This window comes from Lynx rufus, unplaced genomic scaffold (genome assembly GCF_022079265.1).
Source record: "Lynx rufus isolate CCGP_SWC_20201006 ecotype Redwood Valley unplaced genomic scaffold, mLynRuf1.p SCAF_4, whole genome shotgun sequence".
NCBI lineage: Eukaryota > Metazoa > Chordata > Mammalia > Carnivora > Felidae > Lynx > Lynx rufus.
The window spans coordinates 52,480,730-52,497,654 of NW_025814856.1; the positions used below are offsets into that span (position 1 = coordinate 52,480,730).

A 16,925-nucleotide genomic window follows, 5' to 3' on the forward strand; every position below is an offset into this window, starting at 1 on the left:
TGTGAGGTCCCAGAGCGCAGAGATGGGGAGAGTGGTAACAGCTGGCTCTCCCCTTTCTGTTCCAGCCAGCTCTGGCTCACCATTGCTTATTATAACTGGGACTCACACACTGTGCAGTTTGCCCTCCTGCCAGCCATGCACCTTTTACCAGCATTGGGATGTTACACATTTTACACATCTGCATCGATTAAAGACTGGCCTTGTTTAAGTTCTTATTTCCCTCAGCGAAATGTTATTCCACACTGGTCACGGTGATGCTGCATCACCAACAATTAGTTGTCTTTCAAGCCACTGCTTGTGATTCCATCAAAAACAGCCCATATCACTGTTCTGTTGCCAGTCTTTTAGGAAAGCTTGCTTGGGTCTTCTGCTTTCTTCAGAGTAGTCGTTGAAGATTGGATGTTTGGGATACATTTTGTAATTTTAACAACATTAGCCTTTAATTCTAGGGTTTTAAAAATCTTCGGACAAGAGTGATGGCCAAAGAGCAGCAATTGGTATGCTATTAGCGGGGCTATTTCTTCACTTAGCAAACTCCACATCTTGGCAGCTGTCTGTGACATCGCTGTGCATTAGATACTTGAATTTTTGTCCTGTACTTTTAAAACATGTAATCACCTTTGCGCATTTCCTGTTACATCAAGTGTTTGAGTAATAGATGTCCATTTGTCAGAGAAGTGTGTTTTATGGGATCAGTGTGGAAATTTCTCTAGCCCAGGGTACTCAAGTTGACAATTTCACCCTCTTTTCTTTCTCACATTGAATTTTTTCAGCAAATAGCTGGGTGGACCATAGCCAGAACATGACTGAACCACTTCAGTGAATTGTGTGCTCTCAGCCAAGTAGAAAGGAGCATTTATTTCGTCAGCCTTATAAACAAGGTTTTTTTTTTTTTCCAATTACATTTTGTTTTTTTCTACTGATTTGTGTGATAAAAGGAAGTGATTTGCCTAGCTTCACAGAATGACTTTGTGGCAAAGCCAATTGGAGAACGCAGAACTCCTATCCCATGGTTATTTCCGACTGCTGCTACCACCAAACAAAAAAAATCTATTTACCCAAACAGTTTAGCTGGCCTACCTAGCATTGTGCTGACTAATAATTCCTACAATGATTGAGGTACCTGATTTGGTTCTGAAAGCATTTAAAGATTTTGAAATCACTTTTGCATCATCAAAGAAATACTAAATGACGTTCAGCCTCATGTCAAATGTGTTCCGTCATTTTCCTGTCTGGATGCTTGCTTTTTGTACTCATGCATGCCTCACGTGGGTAAGAGAGTTACTCTGAAGCATCTCCACGTCGACCTCCCTTTATGGGTGATAGATTTCTCTTTAGCAGTTCATTCCAGCCCTGTAGCTCCTCTTAGGTCAGGTTGCTCTAAGAAACTTACTCCTGTTTTTTCCTACTCAGAAAAAGATTTCTTTTTTTTTTTTCTTATTGCCTTCCTACCTCATGGCCTTTGTATTTAGTGTCAGAAATATGCTCATTCTTTGAAATTAGGCACCCACCTGTAGTATCTAATATGATAGTCTAACTTCTATAATTTAAATTCACTTAGTTCTGAGGCATCCAGGTGGCTCAGTCAGTTAAATGTCCAACTCTTGATATAGGCTCAGGTCATGATCCTTCATTTGTGATCTCACGGTCATGAAGTTGAGCCCCGCTTCGGGCTCTCCACTGAGTGTGGAGGCTGCTTGGGATTCTCTCTCTCCCTCTCTCTCTCTCTCTCTGCCCCTCCCCTGCTCACACACATACACTCTCTCTCTCTCCCTCAAAATAAATAAATAAATTCACTTCCAACTCTGCATTTATAGATGATAACACCTAAATGTAGAAAATATTTGATAAACTGGAATTTATCCCCTTATTTTCTCTGCGGGTTAGGAAAAGAGAACCTTGAGACTGAAGGTAGAGAACTATGTAACAGTAAGATTGAACTGAACAGAGAGGTCAGTGAAGTTACTACAATAGAGTTTATTTACATTGCTGTTATAGTTCACATCATTAAGTGCTTGCCTTGTTTCCAGTGTCTGTGTCCAGACAGAGTTCTCCAAAGGTGAGAAACCTGGCATAGAGAGGTCATATGAGAGTAGGTGACTCAGGACATTGGATAAGATTCCAGGTTTATTGAGTCACATTTGAAAGTTTGAAACTCAAGAATCTCTATACAAAAAAGTATTCTCTGAATTGATACTATCTGGATTCTTCCCAAATAAAACTTAAGTAGCCTTTAGACACCCAGTAAGATTGAACCTAAGAAATTTATATTGTCTTATAACCTATGTAGGATTTTTTTTCTCTTTAATGTTCTTTAAAGTTCTGTAATTCTGAAGCTAGAAGGAATCCTTTGAGATGAAATGATACAACGTCTCCATTTTATAGGTGAGGAAAGCCCTTCTCCAAGGTCTGTTTTCCCCCTACACTTGTATGCCTGCCTGCTCACACCCCAAGGCTGAAAATCAGGTAGCTGTAGAATTAGGACGCATGCCTGCTGACCTCCACATCAGCTTTTTTCACCACATCAGGTCATTTTCTTCTAAGCTGCTTGAAATGTCACAGAAGTAGAATGCAGGTGTCTCCCCTCTCCCCCTTTTCTTGCTGGATAATAGAGTTGTACATGTCTTTGATGAATTTTTAAAAATTTGAAGTTGAAGCGATGATCAATAAATGTAGTTTGTCCAGCAGATGCCTTCTGTCATGATTGACAGCAGGCAACAAAAGTGTCCCAGGTGGTGGTGGTAGCAAACGGGACCAGAAGAATTCAAGGCAGACAGCTTCTTTGTTCATAGGGAGCCCTGGGTGGGGAAACATCATTCTTCGAGTTCTCTCGCTTCTCAGAGCAAACCCTGTGAGATTAAACTGTCACATTCTTACCCAGGAGAATCCCAGGGTCAAAATGTCACTGGAGGGAGAACCTGTGCTGTTGAGAAAGGACAGGGGAGGAAAAGGAGCCAGCTGAGATGCTGCACCATGGTCCTCGATGTGAACTTCAGCCATCACCTCCCTCCAGCCGCCCCCCAGGATCCCTGCCTGAAGATGGGGCATGAGAGACGGAGCTTTCCATATAGCGGGGCATGGAGAAACTGGCCGGTTCTGTCATTTGTTCGGCACAGTTTGCTGACTAGCCGGTACCATGCCAGGCACCAGGGATGGAAAGATGCATATGATAGACGACTTTGCTCCAACACTCACAGAGCTTAGAGGCCAGCAAGAGAAACAGATGTGAAATGCATCCTGTATGCCCTCCATTCTAAAATGCTTTCTTCCTCACATTTTAATTTTTCTAAAGTCAGGAATTTCTTGCAGTTGTTTTGTATCTTTGATGTCGTGACATTTCCTTTTCTGTACAGTTTGAGAGTGGATTTTATAATCTGTGGTGCCTTTGAATCAAGAAAATACCCTGGTTTAACAAATAATCACAACTACCGTGGGAAAAATATAGGATGCAATGAACTCCATTTTAAGCAATCCTAGACCTGAGGTGGCTAGTGCCAAAATGATGGTGCACACAAGAATCACCAGAGGAGGTCACAAAGCACGTGGGTAACGGTACCGAGGGAGTGTGTGTGTGGTGGACCGTACTTTGAGAAATCGCTACAGACTCTCAAGAGGTCTTTGTAACTTGGCTGTACTTTAGAATCACCTGGGGAGCTTTTAAATAAAACAACTAATGCTCAAGCCACGTGCCAGACCAATGAATGAGAACTTCTGGAGATGGGACCCAGGCAACAGGAATTTTGAAAGCTTCCCAAGTGATTCTCCTGCACATTCACATGTGAAGACCAAGGCTGGAGAGGGTTGAGGGGCAGAGTAGTGCTCCCTACTCACTGCAGATCACCTGGGTCCTTGTTAAAATGCAGATTCCGATCCAGCAAGGCTGGAGACGGGGAGTCTGAGATTCTGCATTTTTAAAAAATGTTTATTTATTTTTGAGAGAGAGAAAGAAACAGAGTGTGAGCAGGGAAGGGGCAGAGAGAGGGGGAGACGCAGAATCTGAAGTAGGCTCCAGGCTCTGAGCTGTCAGCACGGAGTCCGACACTCGGCTTGAACTCATGAACTGTGAGATCATGACCTGAGCCAAAGTTGGACGCTTAACTGACTGAGTCACCCGGGCACCCCTGAGATTCTGCATTTCTGACAGATTCCCAGGTGATGCTCTGCTGGTGCATGGACCACATTTTACAGAGAATGGAAAGACATAGAGCCAATCCAGACTTTTCAAGGTAATGAAAAATGGCCCCCCAGGCTTTTTTTCTTTTGTCTACAAGACCACCTTCTGTAATGGTTTGCAGAGTAAGTCTGTGGACAGGTCCAACTGCATCAGAATTACTTAGGCGAGGCTCATGACTGGGGATTTGAAGGCACCGATAATAATATTAGCAGCACTACACGGGTGGGGGTTTCATGTCAGTATCACACTCTAATCCTCACTACCTCTCCGTGAAATAGGTGCATGCTTTGATTCAGATTTTAAAAGCTGAGGCCTGAAGAATTTGACTCATTTGCCCTAGGCCACTTGTGTAGTAGGGGACAGTACTCAGAATAGTCTCTGCAAACTCTATTTGTAAAAGCTTCCTGGATGCTGATGTTTCATCTCCTGTGGAAAAGGAAATCTCAAATAAAGATATTCTGTATTTCCTGAGATGATGGTCATACATTTGAATCTGCATTGAATTAAATATGAATCTGTCTGTGTGCGTTAAAGACATGAAATGGATCTAGGCAAAAATGTTTAGTGTTAGGAGTAAGAACATTTCATACAGGGAGGGTAGCAAAAACAGAATATCCTTCAAATAATACAATAATTGTCTGATAAGACAATAGTAAAATTCATTTTCAGATATTTTTACTGAGCACAGATGAAGGCTAATTAATTGTCCTTCAATAGGAAATAGAAAAAAGTTACTGTACACCAAAACAATGAAATGCTCTTCAGCCACTATTGACAGTGATTGTAGACTGATATTTATTGGCAGAGAAGAGAATTCACAATAGAATAAGAGATATAAAACAGTATGTATAGCATGATATAATTTTTCTTTAGCAATAAAAATTATATACTAAAATAATTGTACAAAAGTTATACTAATAAAATATATTTATTCAAAGATAAAGTTATGGGAGGTTACACACCAAGGTGTTAATGTTGGTTTTCTCTGGATGGTGATCTTAGAGGCCTGCCTTCCTTCCTTCCTTCCTTCCTTCCTTCCTTCCTATCTTTTGTTTCCTTTCTTTCCTTTCTCTGAATATGGGTTAAGATTCTGCTTTGTATTTAACATATTAAGCATTTCAGTAAATAAATGGAATTGTTTGGACTGATCCCATTCTTATAAAACTAACTGGATCTAGAATAACCAAAATTCTGCCGTGTTTTTATTTAACCCAAAAATACACCCATAAAGGAAACCTGTGGGTTGATTTATGGTTCTCTCCCAGCTATCTTTCTTCCCTTCCTGACTTTCTCTCTCCTTTCACTCACTCACCCTTTTCCTCCCCTCCATCCATCCATCCATCCATCCATCCATCCATCCATCCATCTTTTCATCATTCAGCATGCATTCACTAAGTATCTGCTGTGTATATATGAACTGATCATTGGGAGATGAAAAAGATACTCCCTGCTCTCTAGATGCTCGCTGCTTCTTTTTTTTAGATACACTTTTCATTTTGGAGTAACTTTAGATTTATAAAAATTTGAAAGTACAGTAGAGGGAGGGTTCCCATATACCCTCTCCCAGCTTCAGTTTTCTGTAATGTTACCACCATACATTAGCATGGTACCTTTGTCAAAACTGAGAAACTGGCATTAGTAGGTTACTATTACCTAAACTCTAGACGTTATTCAGCCTTTACCCGTTTTTCTCACATCTTCCTTCTGTTTCAGGAGCCATTCCAGGAGACCACATTGCATTTTGTTGTCATGGCTCTTTTGTCTCCTCTGGTCTGTAGCAGTTTCTCAGGCTTTCCTTGTTTTTGATCACCTTGACAGTTTCAAAGAGTATTGGATAGTTATTTTGATAGAATGCCCCTTAATTTTGGTTTGTCTGATGTTTTTGTATGATTAGGGTTACGGGTTTTGAGAAAGAGTGCCACTAAGGTGAAATACCCTGGTCATCACATCATATCAGGGGTATCTGCTACTCACATGGCATCCCTGATGATGTTAAACTTGACCACTTGGTTAAGGTAGTCTTTGCCAGGTTTCTCCATTGTGTGGTTACTGTTTTTTTCTTTGGAAGTGGGTCACTAAGTCTGGCCCACTGTCAAGGAGGAGAAGGATTAAGCTCTACTCCTGGAGGAGGCAGTATCTGTATATATTGTTTGGAAACCTTCTGTAAGGAAGACTTGTCTCTTCACCTTCATATATTTGTTTATCCCATCATTTATTTGTATCAGTGTGGACTTCTAGGTATTTATTTAATACTTTGCATTATAATCCAATACCACGTTATTTATTTTGTTGCTCAGATGGTTCCAGCCTTGGCCATCGAATGCTGTTTCTGTTGGTTCTTGTGTCCCCTTGATGTGCCCCCATGCTTTTGTTTGTTGAGCACTTCCTTACTTTTTTTTTTTTTTTTTTTTTTAGTTTATTTATTTTGAGAGAGAGACTGCATGCACACACACAAGCTGGGGAGGGGGAGAGAAAGGGAGAGGCAGAATCCCAAGCAGGTTCTATGCTATCAGCACAGAGCCCAATGTGGGGCTTGAACTCACAAACTGTGAGATCATGACCTGATCTCATGAGTCAAGCTCACGAGTCAGACACTTAGCTGACTATGCCACCTGCACCCCCTTCCTTACTCTCTGGTATACAAGATGCTACAGTCTCTTCTTGTGTTTTCCCTGTTCCAGCCCTAGAATTAGCCATGCATTCAAGGAGCCCTGATTCCTTTTATTGGAGGATGGTATTTAGAAATTAAGATCTGGGTGCTGCATGCTCATTGTCTTTTGAAAGGAAGAAGAGAAAATGAAAAATGGTATGTGTAATGTACAAATTGCTATGGAAGCACAACGGACAGAGTGACTGTTCCCACTAAAGGGAGTCTTCACTGAAGAAATGTATTTGAAGTTGAATAGAGTTTTCCAGACAGAAGTCAGGGTTGAGGGAGTTGGAGGGGGGAAGGAGTAGAAAGGAATATATGTTAGCAGTATCAAGAGCATCTGACTGTAGACTTATAATGGCAGTGGCCCTTCTTTTATTTTCTCAGTACATAAACATTAGCAATCTTCACAGATTGTTACCTTTTTATTAGAGGATGGTCTCTATGTGAGCCTTGACAGTTGACTGTCTTCTCACCCCGTTTTCCCATGCAATCTTTCTTCTTTCTACATGTACCTAGTTCCTACTCTGCCAGGCCTACTGCAAGGCATTGGGGTGGTGCAGAGAAGAATTTTATAGCCCCCCCATCCAGAAGTTCTGGGGTCTGGTGTGAGATCCTTTTGCTTTCTTCTCTTCCCTCTAGCCCTTCATCAAGTGTCTAATTCTTAGTGCTTTTGCGGAACAGCCTATAAAGGCAAGAGGAAGTATTAGCAGTGTCTGTACTGTGAAACTGACACAATGCTTGACTCACTCACAAAGTCTTTTCTGTTCACAGATAACGATTGGTGTATATGATCCCTGTAACTTAGCCCAGCACCCTGGATGGCCTTTGAGGAATCTTTTGGTCCTAGCAGCCCACCGATGGTATTTACATGTGTGTGTCTGTGTCTCTGTCTGTGTCTGTCTGTGTGTCTCAGTCTACCTATTTTGGACATTGTGCCTGCCTATATCTGTCTCTTTTTTCCCCCAAATGCATGTTTTCATTTCTGGCATGGAAACCAGATAATAAATCCATAAGTCAGTCATGATCCAATTTCCATCAATGATGAACCCCTAAGTAGGTGTGTTATGGAGCTGCAGATTCTGACCATACTGCAGTGAAGATATTTCAGAGTAGGGGCAATCACCCAGAGGTCCCAGTCCCCAAATTCTCCAGCCCCTCCCTCCACCTGTCTGGGTCACTCTCAGATCGGATTTTCCTACTGTTACCATCTTCCTTTCCTCCTAGCCCTAAAATAATGAAAACAGGGTATCTAAGAGGTCAGTATACATTTGAAAAGATGCTCAACATCATTATTCAGTGGACATAAAATATAATGAGATACTACTCAGTATTAGAGATAACGAGGTACCATGCTGAGATACTACTACATACCTACCGAATGACTTAAAAAAGATGGCAATACCAAGTGTTGTCAAAGATGTGAATCAGTTGGAGCCCTCAAACACTGCTAGGAAACTGGCAGCATCCCCCAAAGTTAAAACTATCTGTGGCTCAGTGATTTCTTTCTCAGGTACATAATGCACAGAAATGTGTACTCAGATAGATACAAGCAAACACATGTGCAAGAATTTTTATAGCGGCAGTATTCTTAATAATCAAACACCGGAAATAACCCGGATGTCCTTCAACAATGAAATGGATAAGAAATTGTGGTGTATTCATTGTGATGGAATGTGATGTTGTAGCGAATCTGAGTGAAATACTGATACACGTATCAACACGGATGACCTAATGTTGAGTAAAACAGGCTGGACCTAGGAGAATATGTACTCTGTGATTCCTTCTAGGTAAAGATGAGACTAGACAAAACCCAGGAATGGACGTGGACAATAGAGTAGTAGTTACTCTTGAAGGGGGGTGGGCAGTGACTGGGAGAAGGCATGAGATGAGCACCTTTATATTTAAGATTTGTGTACTTGTCTTTGTATCTGTTTTACTTACATAAAAGTGCTTAAAACAAATGAAGATAGCTAAATTATAGATTTTCCCCAGAGGGAGAATGGTTACACTTGCTTATCCAGGTGGTGAGTCTGTAGAATGCACACAGGCCTCCTAACTAGTACTGACTGAGGTGCTGTTTCACAGAATATGAATTCAGGGAGTGAGAGGGAGGCCCAGAAGAAACCATGTATGTCTTAGAGGTTCTTTTTAACATCTTGCAATCTCTTTTCCCCGCATTGATGATTCATTTGTTAGAATTATTTATTTGCAACATGATTGTTATATAAAATTCACTTAGAAAGCAATCACAGCCAACTCACTGCTCAGCCTCTAAACATTTGGACAAAGGAGAGCATACGTGTATGCATTCAAAATCTCTCAGAGGTTAAAACCATGCCCCAGGGGTGTCAGGGAGGCATAATTACAATGCTTTGAATACTCCAACTGGTTTTGCTGAAGCTCTTATGAGAGCTCTCTCTTTTCCTTCCTTAAAAAAAAAATGAATTAATTAAAACCTGGCACCTGACATCAGGAGTAGCAGTTTCCAGTCTGTTGAAGTCCTCTGCTTCCGAGACCGCACCATGCAGGGGGTGAGAGACATCGCCCACAGCATCGTCTTCGAAGTGAAGCTTCCAGAAATGGCATTTAGCCCAGGTAATTTGCCGGTCGTTGAGAATGCATATAATTATCATTTATCAGAAACCTCAGCAAGTTTAACTTTCCTTTCATCCCTTCACAATGGCAGAAGAAGGTAGAGAAAAGTACAGCTCTTACCTCTTTGCCCATGGGAACACCTCTGTTGAACAGAGGGCACTGCTCTGCTATTCAGAAAGCAACAAAGGCAAAGATTGTCCTCAGGAAATTTCCTCCAGGCCTTTTTTTTTTTTTTTCTTTTCAGACTTGAGGATTTTTTTTTTTCTCCCTTCCTAGTTTTTGTTTCATATAAAATCTTTATTCCTGACCTTTCTTAGAGGAAGAATGTTACTTACAGATTTATTTGTTACATAAAGTTATGTGTGATCCTGTTCTCCACATAGTAAACCAGTTAGCAAAAGTGCCATTTCTCCTTCCGTGTTTAATATTCTTTGTAAGATCCTGTGTGGTAGATATCATAAGTTAGGAAACTTGGGCTCACAGGTATTTTATAGATGTGTGTGTACGCATATGTTTATGTGTTTATATACATGTCACAAAGATAGAATACATACTCAACTTCGAGTAAAATAAAGATGATAATACCCACCTCATGGAATATACCCTAGGGCAGATCTGGGTCCTGTGTAAAAGATATGCAATGTCTGGTGTAGGTATTTAATAAATGCTAATTTATGTTAATTTATTATCTTACGCCAATCCCAGCACTCTCCAAAACGATCCCTCAGATTTCTTTGACTTTCATGCTTTCCAGGGTACCTTTACATATGTTGTTTAATCTGCTTTTCACCACATCTGCGTTGTTCAAGACACATTGCTTTCTTTATAGTCTGGGGTCATGTGCTTAAGAGTGTGTGTGTCAGGGAGGGCAGTGGTAACATCTCTTCTGAGATGTCATTTCTGGAGTGCAGAAGTCAGAAGGCTTTAGGATTGACTCTGACAGCATTTTATTGGTGAGTCTTTGCCGCAGCACTGATAAGTGTCTTAAATAGATTTCTCGGAAAGATTGAGGGTAGACTCGGCTTGGTCAAGCAGAGGAGAAGGCTGTAAGTTGTAAGTTCAGAGCCCTAAGAAATTCACTGCTTCCCTGCTGTCTTTAGATAGTTGCATTTGATTTAGCACCCTCTTCTGGCACATTCTAAAATAGCTTCCATGGACTCAACTTAGGTGCCATACCTTTGTTATTAAACTGCAATTTGTAGATAGTTCTAGGGGAATGGGTGAGTTAACTAACAAGTAATATGTGTCTGGTCTATGCCCCACAGGCCACTAGATGCCTTCCATACTAACTCACTCACTCAATCTTGCCAGCCACCCTACAGAGGAGGTACTTTTGTTTCCATTTTTATGATAAAGTCATTGGATGATTCTTCCTCCCCATTCCCAATTATCTTGCTGATACGTGGTGAAGCTGGCAAACTCCAGAAACATTGCACATTTCCTTTTGAAAAAGATGTTTTTTGTCATCCAGTAATGCCTCTGCTACATTTTTTTTATGCTTGATACTGAGTGTAGATTATGTAATTTAGGAAAGGCAAGTTTTCTTTCTTTTTTCATGTAAATTAATATTATCCCTCTTAGCTACAAATAAAACCTTAAATAAAACTTTGTAAAGAGTTATTCTATAGCGTAACGTGAACTGAAGGTATTGATATAGTAGTAGTTTATGCTATTTCAAAGACATCCTATAGTTGCAATGGCACTGGTATGAGAAGTATGGTTTTAAATATCCTCTGTCATCTTTAGCTCCTCGTGGTACAGCCAAGCCCACTGTCCACTGCTGATAGAAAAATTATTCTGGTAGCCGGCAGAAGGAGGCAGCAGACTCTGCAGAGAGTGGGAGATCCTTCATTTCACGTCCTTGATGTTCTCCTCCTGATTGTTCACCTGTGAGAAAACAAGACCTAATTTTCCCCTAAAAAAAATGTTTTTCTATTAATTTGGGGCATGTCTTATGGATTTGATTTATATAGAGGCAGACAGGATAGATCAAGTATATTTTTTTCATTATTAATAAGCTTAAGGTATGTCTAATTTTCTTAGAAATGGCTGTAACATTTTGAGAACAGAGATGTTTTCACTTGAAATGAGATTTTATTTGTACCATGACTTCTTATCTGTAACAGGAGAAAGCTTAGGCCAGGGTTATTAATTGCAGAACTAGACTGTGTGGTTTGAAGTTCTTTTCAAGTTTTTGGCTATATGTTAGGGATGCATTTTTTTTTTTTGAAATTAAATGTAAGACTAGTGAGAAAAGCAGACAAAATATGAATTAGTAGCATGTCTGAACTCCTTCCCCAGAAAAAAGAATTTTGAACTCTTAACCTTTTTTAAGAACTCAAATCTATTACATCAGTTCTAATTTTTTGTTATATTAAAAAAACACACACATGCGTGCATCAGAGTACCTGAGTTATAATGGGAAGGGACATTTGTTTTCTGGCTCCTCACTGTGAATGATATGTCCAGCCATACTGGGGCCCAAGTAGCTTTTGAGGATAGTTGGCCCCAAGGTTTTCCCTTGGTCATCCTATCGCAGAAAGGAAAGATTGTGTCAAGGAAATCTACACCTTCTAGGTCCCATAATTATATTGAGCAATACTATTTTTAAAAACTAAGGTCAAACGTGGAAAAGTTCCCAAGGAAAGGAAAATAGAAGTGTTGACAGCCATCTAAAAGTAGGAGAATGGCCAAAGAACACCAGAATACAAATTAGAAACATAGACTTCTTCCCAGTAGTCCTGTACATCTTTAAGTCCAGGAGTTTCTGTTCCTTCAAAGACTGTTACTTAAGGCAGATACTGGAGGGGATGCTGGCAGGGTAGATTGTGACTGAGTGAATTCCCTGTTACAGAGTAGAGGCTTTCTTGTGAATCTCAGGTACTTGGTGAGAAAGGGAGAGTAACAGAGGTCCTAAGATGTGAAGAGGGTAATAGAGTGAATGGCCCCCCCATTAGCAGATTGCCAGCAAGGAAGTCAGGTTACCATTAAGGTAAGAAAGTGAGACTTATAAGAGGATTTTGTAATAATAGAATAGAGCAGCCACAGGATCCTTATCCTCCAGTGCTGCTACACAGCATTGCCTGTAGCACACTTCAAGAACTGGGATTGGAAATTCAGAGGCACCGACTGCAGAGATTAAAAGAAGTTGGTAGAGAAGAGAGAAATCAGGGAAGGGGAAAGACTGACTAGATAAGGATGAGCTTAAAGGAGAGGGCAGCTTAACAAAGGGACAGGATAGGTGCGCGGAGACAGGGTTGAGAGGCGGAGCAGAGTGCTGTGGTAAGGATGAGGAACGGAAAGGATGCACTGAACATAGAGGTTCAAACCCTGATGGGAAGCTCAGCAGAAAGTGTGCTGCAGTCATGCTGGCTGGTCTTCCGCAGATAAGAGAGCCTTGCACCAGGTTATACCTATCCCAAGTTGGGTTGTCTTTTTTCGAGCAGCTCCCAGGAACTGCAGAAGTTGAGGCGGCTCAGGCCAGAGTCCAGGGCTATTTCAGAAGCCCCTCTGCAGGAAAACCCTGGTGATCTCTCAGCGAGGGTCCTGGTAGTACAGGAAGGTGTTGAGCAACTGCTTCAAGTACATGCAAATTCAGGTCCCTGAGCTGCTTTGAGAAAGAAGTGAACTGAAAGCTTCTTAATGTGTGCGCCATCTTGCCACTTGACTTACATGTTTTTATTCGTCCCTCCTTCATTAAACGTACTATTTTATTTGCCTTAAGATTGTCCCAAAGCAGTCGGATGGGAAAAAAACCAGAAAGGCGGCATGGGACCGAGGATGGTGAACCTCAGTGAATGTATGGACCCTAAAAGGTATATTTTGGAAGCTGTTTTCTCCCAAGGGGACCGTTGGTAATGAGGACACACAGCAGGTTCTGTCAGGCCAACCACATCGCTCACATCAGTGCAGGGGGTACCATTCACATTGATAATGAGTGTTACTCCACTCTTTGCTGCCTGACTTAAGTGTGGTTGTGAGAATTAACCACCTGATGGAGGTCCTGAGGGGCACACAGTTCATCTGGTCTTCTAGACATTATAAATTTTGTTCTTGCTTTGATCTGAGTCTCTCAAACTAGTTAGTTACAGATACGTGCTACCTTGTAGTCCTTATTTGTGGCCTTTTAATTTCATCTTATTAGCCTACATTGAAGGACGTTATAAGAAATATTTCATAGAAATTAGTGTTGTGTTTAAGGGATAAAAGTGCACCCTTTTTTGAGGGGCCAGTGACTCCTCTAAATGGTCATGCTTCCATTTTCACTTTGGCTGCTAGGGACTCGGTATCAGATTTGTGGCCTGTCAGTAGCAGTTACGGAGATCCACACGGCACACGTGCTGTGCTGTTGCTTCTCGCTGTTGCCCTCAAGCTTCATCTTATTTTCCCTGTGATCTCATTTTGCTTAGTTAGGATTTGGTCCTCATTTTCTTATTCAGATACTTTCTATCTTTTTTAAGACAAGATTGGGGCATAAATGAGTGACTGAATGGATAAATAATTCTGTCGTTTTCTAGGTTAGCTGAGTCATCAGTGGATTTAAATCTCAAATTGATGTGTTGGAGATTGGTCCCTACTCTGGACTTAGACAAGGTTGTGTCTGTCAAGTGTCTGCTGCTTGGAGCCGGCACCTTGGGTTGTAATGTCGCTAGGACGCTGATGGTAAGTTTGTGGGGGCCAAATGGTACCTCTGAAGCTGTGGCTTCTCCTCTTAATATACCAGATTGCTTTCCTCCTCCCAGAGTTACCTACTCCTCTTTCCCTCCCATCCTTCCTTCTTCCCTTTCTTTTTTCTTTTGTCAGTTATCTTTTTAATTATAAAAGGAATTCATACTTTTATCACAAAGTAGAAACAGAAGGTCTTTCTCCACCCTCCTCTCGTCCCACTTCCCAGAATTCAGCAGACTTCCTAGATTAGTACACAGTATGTCCTTCCCTGACGTTTTCATAGGTACTTGCAAATAAAGAGAGGGACATTTGTCACCTTTGCTGTCATTTATTTATATTTGCAAAAATTGGATCATAGCATACTGTCTGTAACAGGTTTTTATTCTTAACTCAATAGAAAAATAATTGTGGCTCTCTGTATGTTCTATATTTGGTATATGTAGTATTTTGTTGTATGACTCTGCCCTCACTTTATTTCAATTTCAGCCTATTTTTTTGAGATACTGTTGAAATGAACATTTTTAGATCTTTACATATCTATGGGATTATTTGTTTAGGCAGAAATCCCTATAAGTAGAATTATTATGTTAGAGAGGATGTATTATATGTATGCTATATGTATATGTGTGTATACTGTGTATATATATGTATAGTATATACACACATACATACATACATACATACATATATATATATACTATACACAATATATACTATATATATACTATAACATATATATTATATACTATATACTATATATACTATATATATATATACTATATACAATACGTATATATGGGTTTTTTTCAAACTAAATCACCTTCCCAAAACATTTTACGAGCCTGTACTTTTAGAAACATATATGACTTTTTAATTTGCTTTTCTTTTACTAGTGAGGGTGAGTCTTTAATTTTGTTTCCTTTGTGAATTTTATTCTATTCATGTGATTTTATAATTAATTGACTAAAATACATATGGTATTCTCTTAGCATCTTTTAAAACTCTCTTTATCTTTTTAAAAATCTTTCCTCATTCCTAATGTTGCATGTGTATGTTTTCTCTTTTTTTCTCTTATTCAGACTTGCCAGAGAGCCTTGTCTACTGTATCAGTCTTTTTGGAGGGCTAAGTCTTTGATTTATTTTTTAGTTCTATAGTTTTTGTTTTTGTTTTGTATTGCTTTCAGATTCATTAACATCTATTTTTATCTTCATTAATAATCTTCCTCTCTTTGTGGAATTTATTTTATTATTCTTTTTCTGGCTTCCATAATTAGGTGCTTAGGTTTTCTTAATATTTTTAAAAATGATAAAGTCAGTAGAGACCCACTATAGAAAATTTGTAAAGCATAAAAGTTACGAAGCAGGAAAAGAAGATACCCATTTTCCTACCACTTTTTCACTTATTTCCTTTCAATGTTTGTTAAATACATATTTAAAATTTTTATTTGATTTATAATAATGCTCCTTGCTAATTTATCTGTTACCCTTGTAAACACTTTCTCATGTCATTAGAAATGATGCTTATAAAGCATTTTTAATGACTAGAATATGCCTTCTTCTATGATGAATATAATGTACTGAGACACTCCCCTAATGGTAGGCATTAATATGTTCCCAATATTTTACAACTATAAATTATGTTGTGGAGCATTTTTGTTCATATTTCAGATTACTTCCTAGGATAGATTGCTGTAAGTATTTTCTTAGGATATATTGCTACAAGTAGGTTGAAAGATATGAACATTTGAAAGATTCTAGACACATATTGCCAAATTGCTTTCCAGAAAAATTAGATAAGTTTACATTCTCAACCCGTGCAATAGTTTTTTCATCTCCACATCCTCACCAGCACTGAGTATTATCATTTTCTTCAATGAGTATTATCATTTCCTTTAATCTTTACAGATTAGCCATTTAAACCGTGTAGCATCCCAGGAAGCCAAAAGTTAAGTGCAAACCCGCACTCACATGTGGCTAACCCATAGTATGTTTGTAATTTATTTGGCTTTCTTCCCACTGCCCAGTATGTTCCCAGACTGCCTTCCTTGCAGTCCTCTCAGCATTGCTTTAAGGAATGTAAAAACACTTGAGAAGTAAATGTCCTCAAACCAAGCACAAGTGACTTTTGGGTTGTCCTTGTCTTTATTCCACCTCCATAGTAGGTTGCTTAGCTGATGAAAGTCACTTACAAAACTGGATGAGTAGATCTGAGTTTACCAGTGGGCTTTCAAAACCAATAATGTAAAAACTATGCTTTTGAAAGGATGGATTCTGTCCTTTCATTCTCAACCCTGAAAATGAATCTTGGGTACTAGTTGACTGTCCCCTGGGAACCGTCAGTTTAATTGAATTTCAGAGTCCCTAATGGAAGGCTATTGAAATAAGAGAGAGAGCAGAATTAGCTTTGTAGCCAATCATGGCAGGGGCTTCTCTTCGATCACTGTGCCTATTTATGATATGCTGAAATGCACACACTACACCCCACCCTCCAGAAAGCAGTCATCTCTATTTGGTTGCAACTCTCAGGATCTCAGCCCTTCCCACCATTAACCAGATCTATGACCTTCAGTGATTTCTGGGCTACACTTTGCATATCTGTGAAACAAAACAGTTGGACTAAGGATGTTAGAGATGCCATCTCAGTTTAAAATTGTGTGGTTCTATAATACTTTGAAGGAATTATAATTAAAGTGTATGAAATCATACAAACTATTTGAGAGAATATAGAATTGTCCCCTGTATTACTGAATATTAACAAGCCCTTTACGTCTTCAGTAGTACAAAATCTTCTGCGATGTTATACAACAGAAAATAACTTGTAAGTCATTTTTCTGA

General features: G+C 39.7%; 1 protein-coding gene across 3 annotated transcripts in view; it reads left to right on the plus strand.

Annotated features, from left to right (window-relative positions):
* Positions 1 to 16,925, plus strand: part of ATG7 (autophagy related 7) — a 248,663-nt gene that overhangs the window by 34,393 nt on the left and 197,345 nt on the right. For all 3 annotated transcript variants that reach the window (XM_047096223.1, XM_047096222.1, XM_047096224.1), the window contains 4 exons: positions 7,599 to 7,687; positions 9,301 to 9,422; positions 13,147 to 13,237; positions 13,940 to 14,084. In XM_047096223.1, the coding sequence (XP_046952179.1) occupies positions 7,599 to 7,687; positions 9,301 to 9,422; positions 13,147 to 13,237; positions 13,940 to 14,084 (447 nt within the window). The remainder of the gene's footprint in view (positions 1 to 7,598; positions 7,688 to 9,300; positions 9,423 to 13,146; positions 13,238 to 13,939; positions 14,085 to 16,925) is intronic.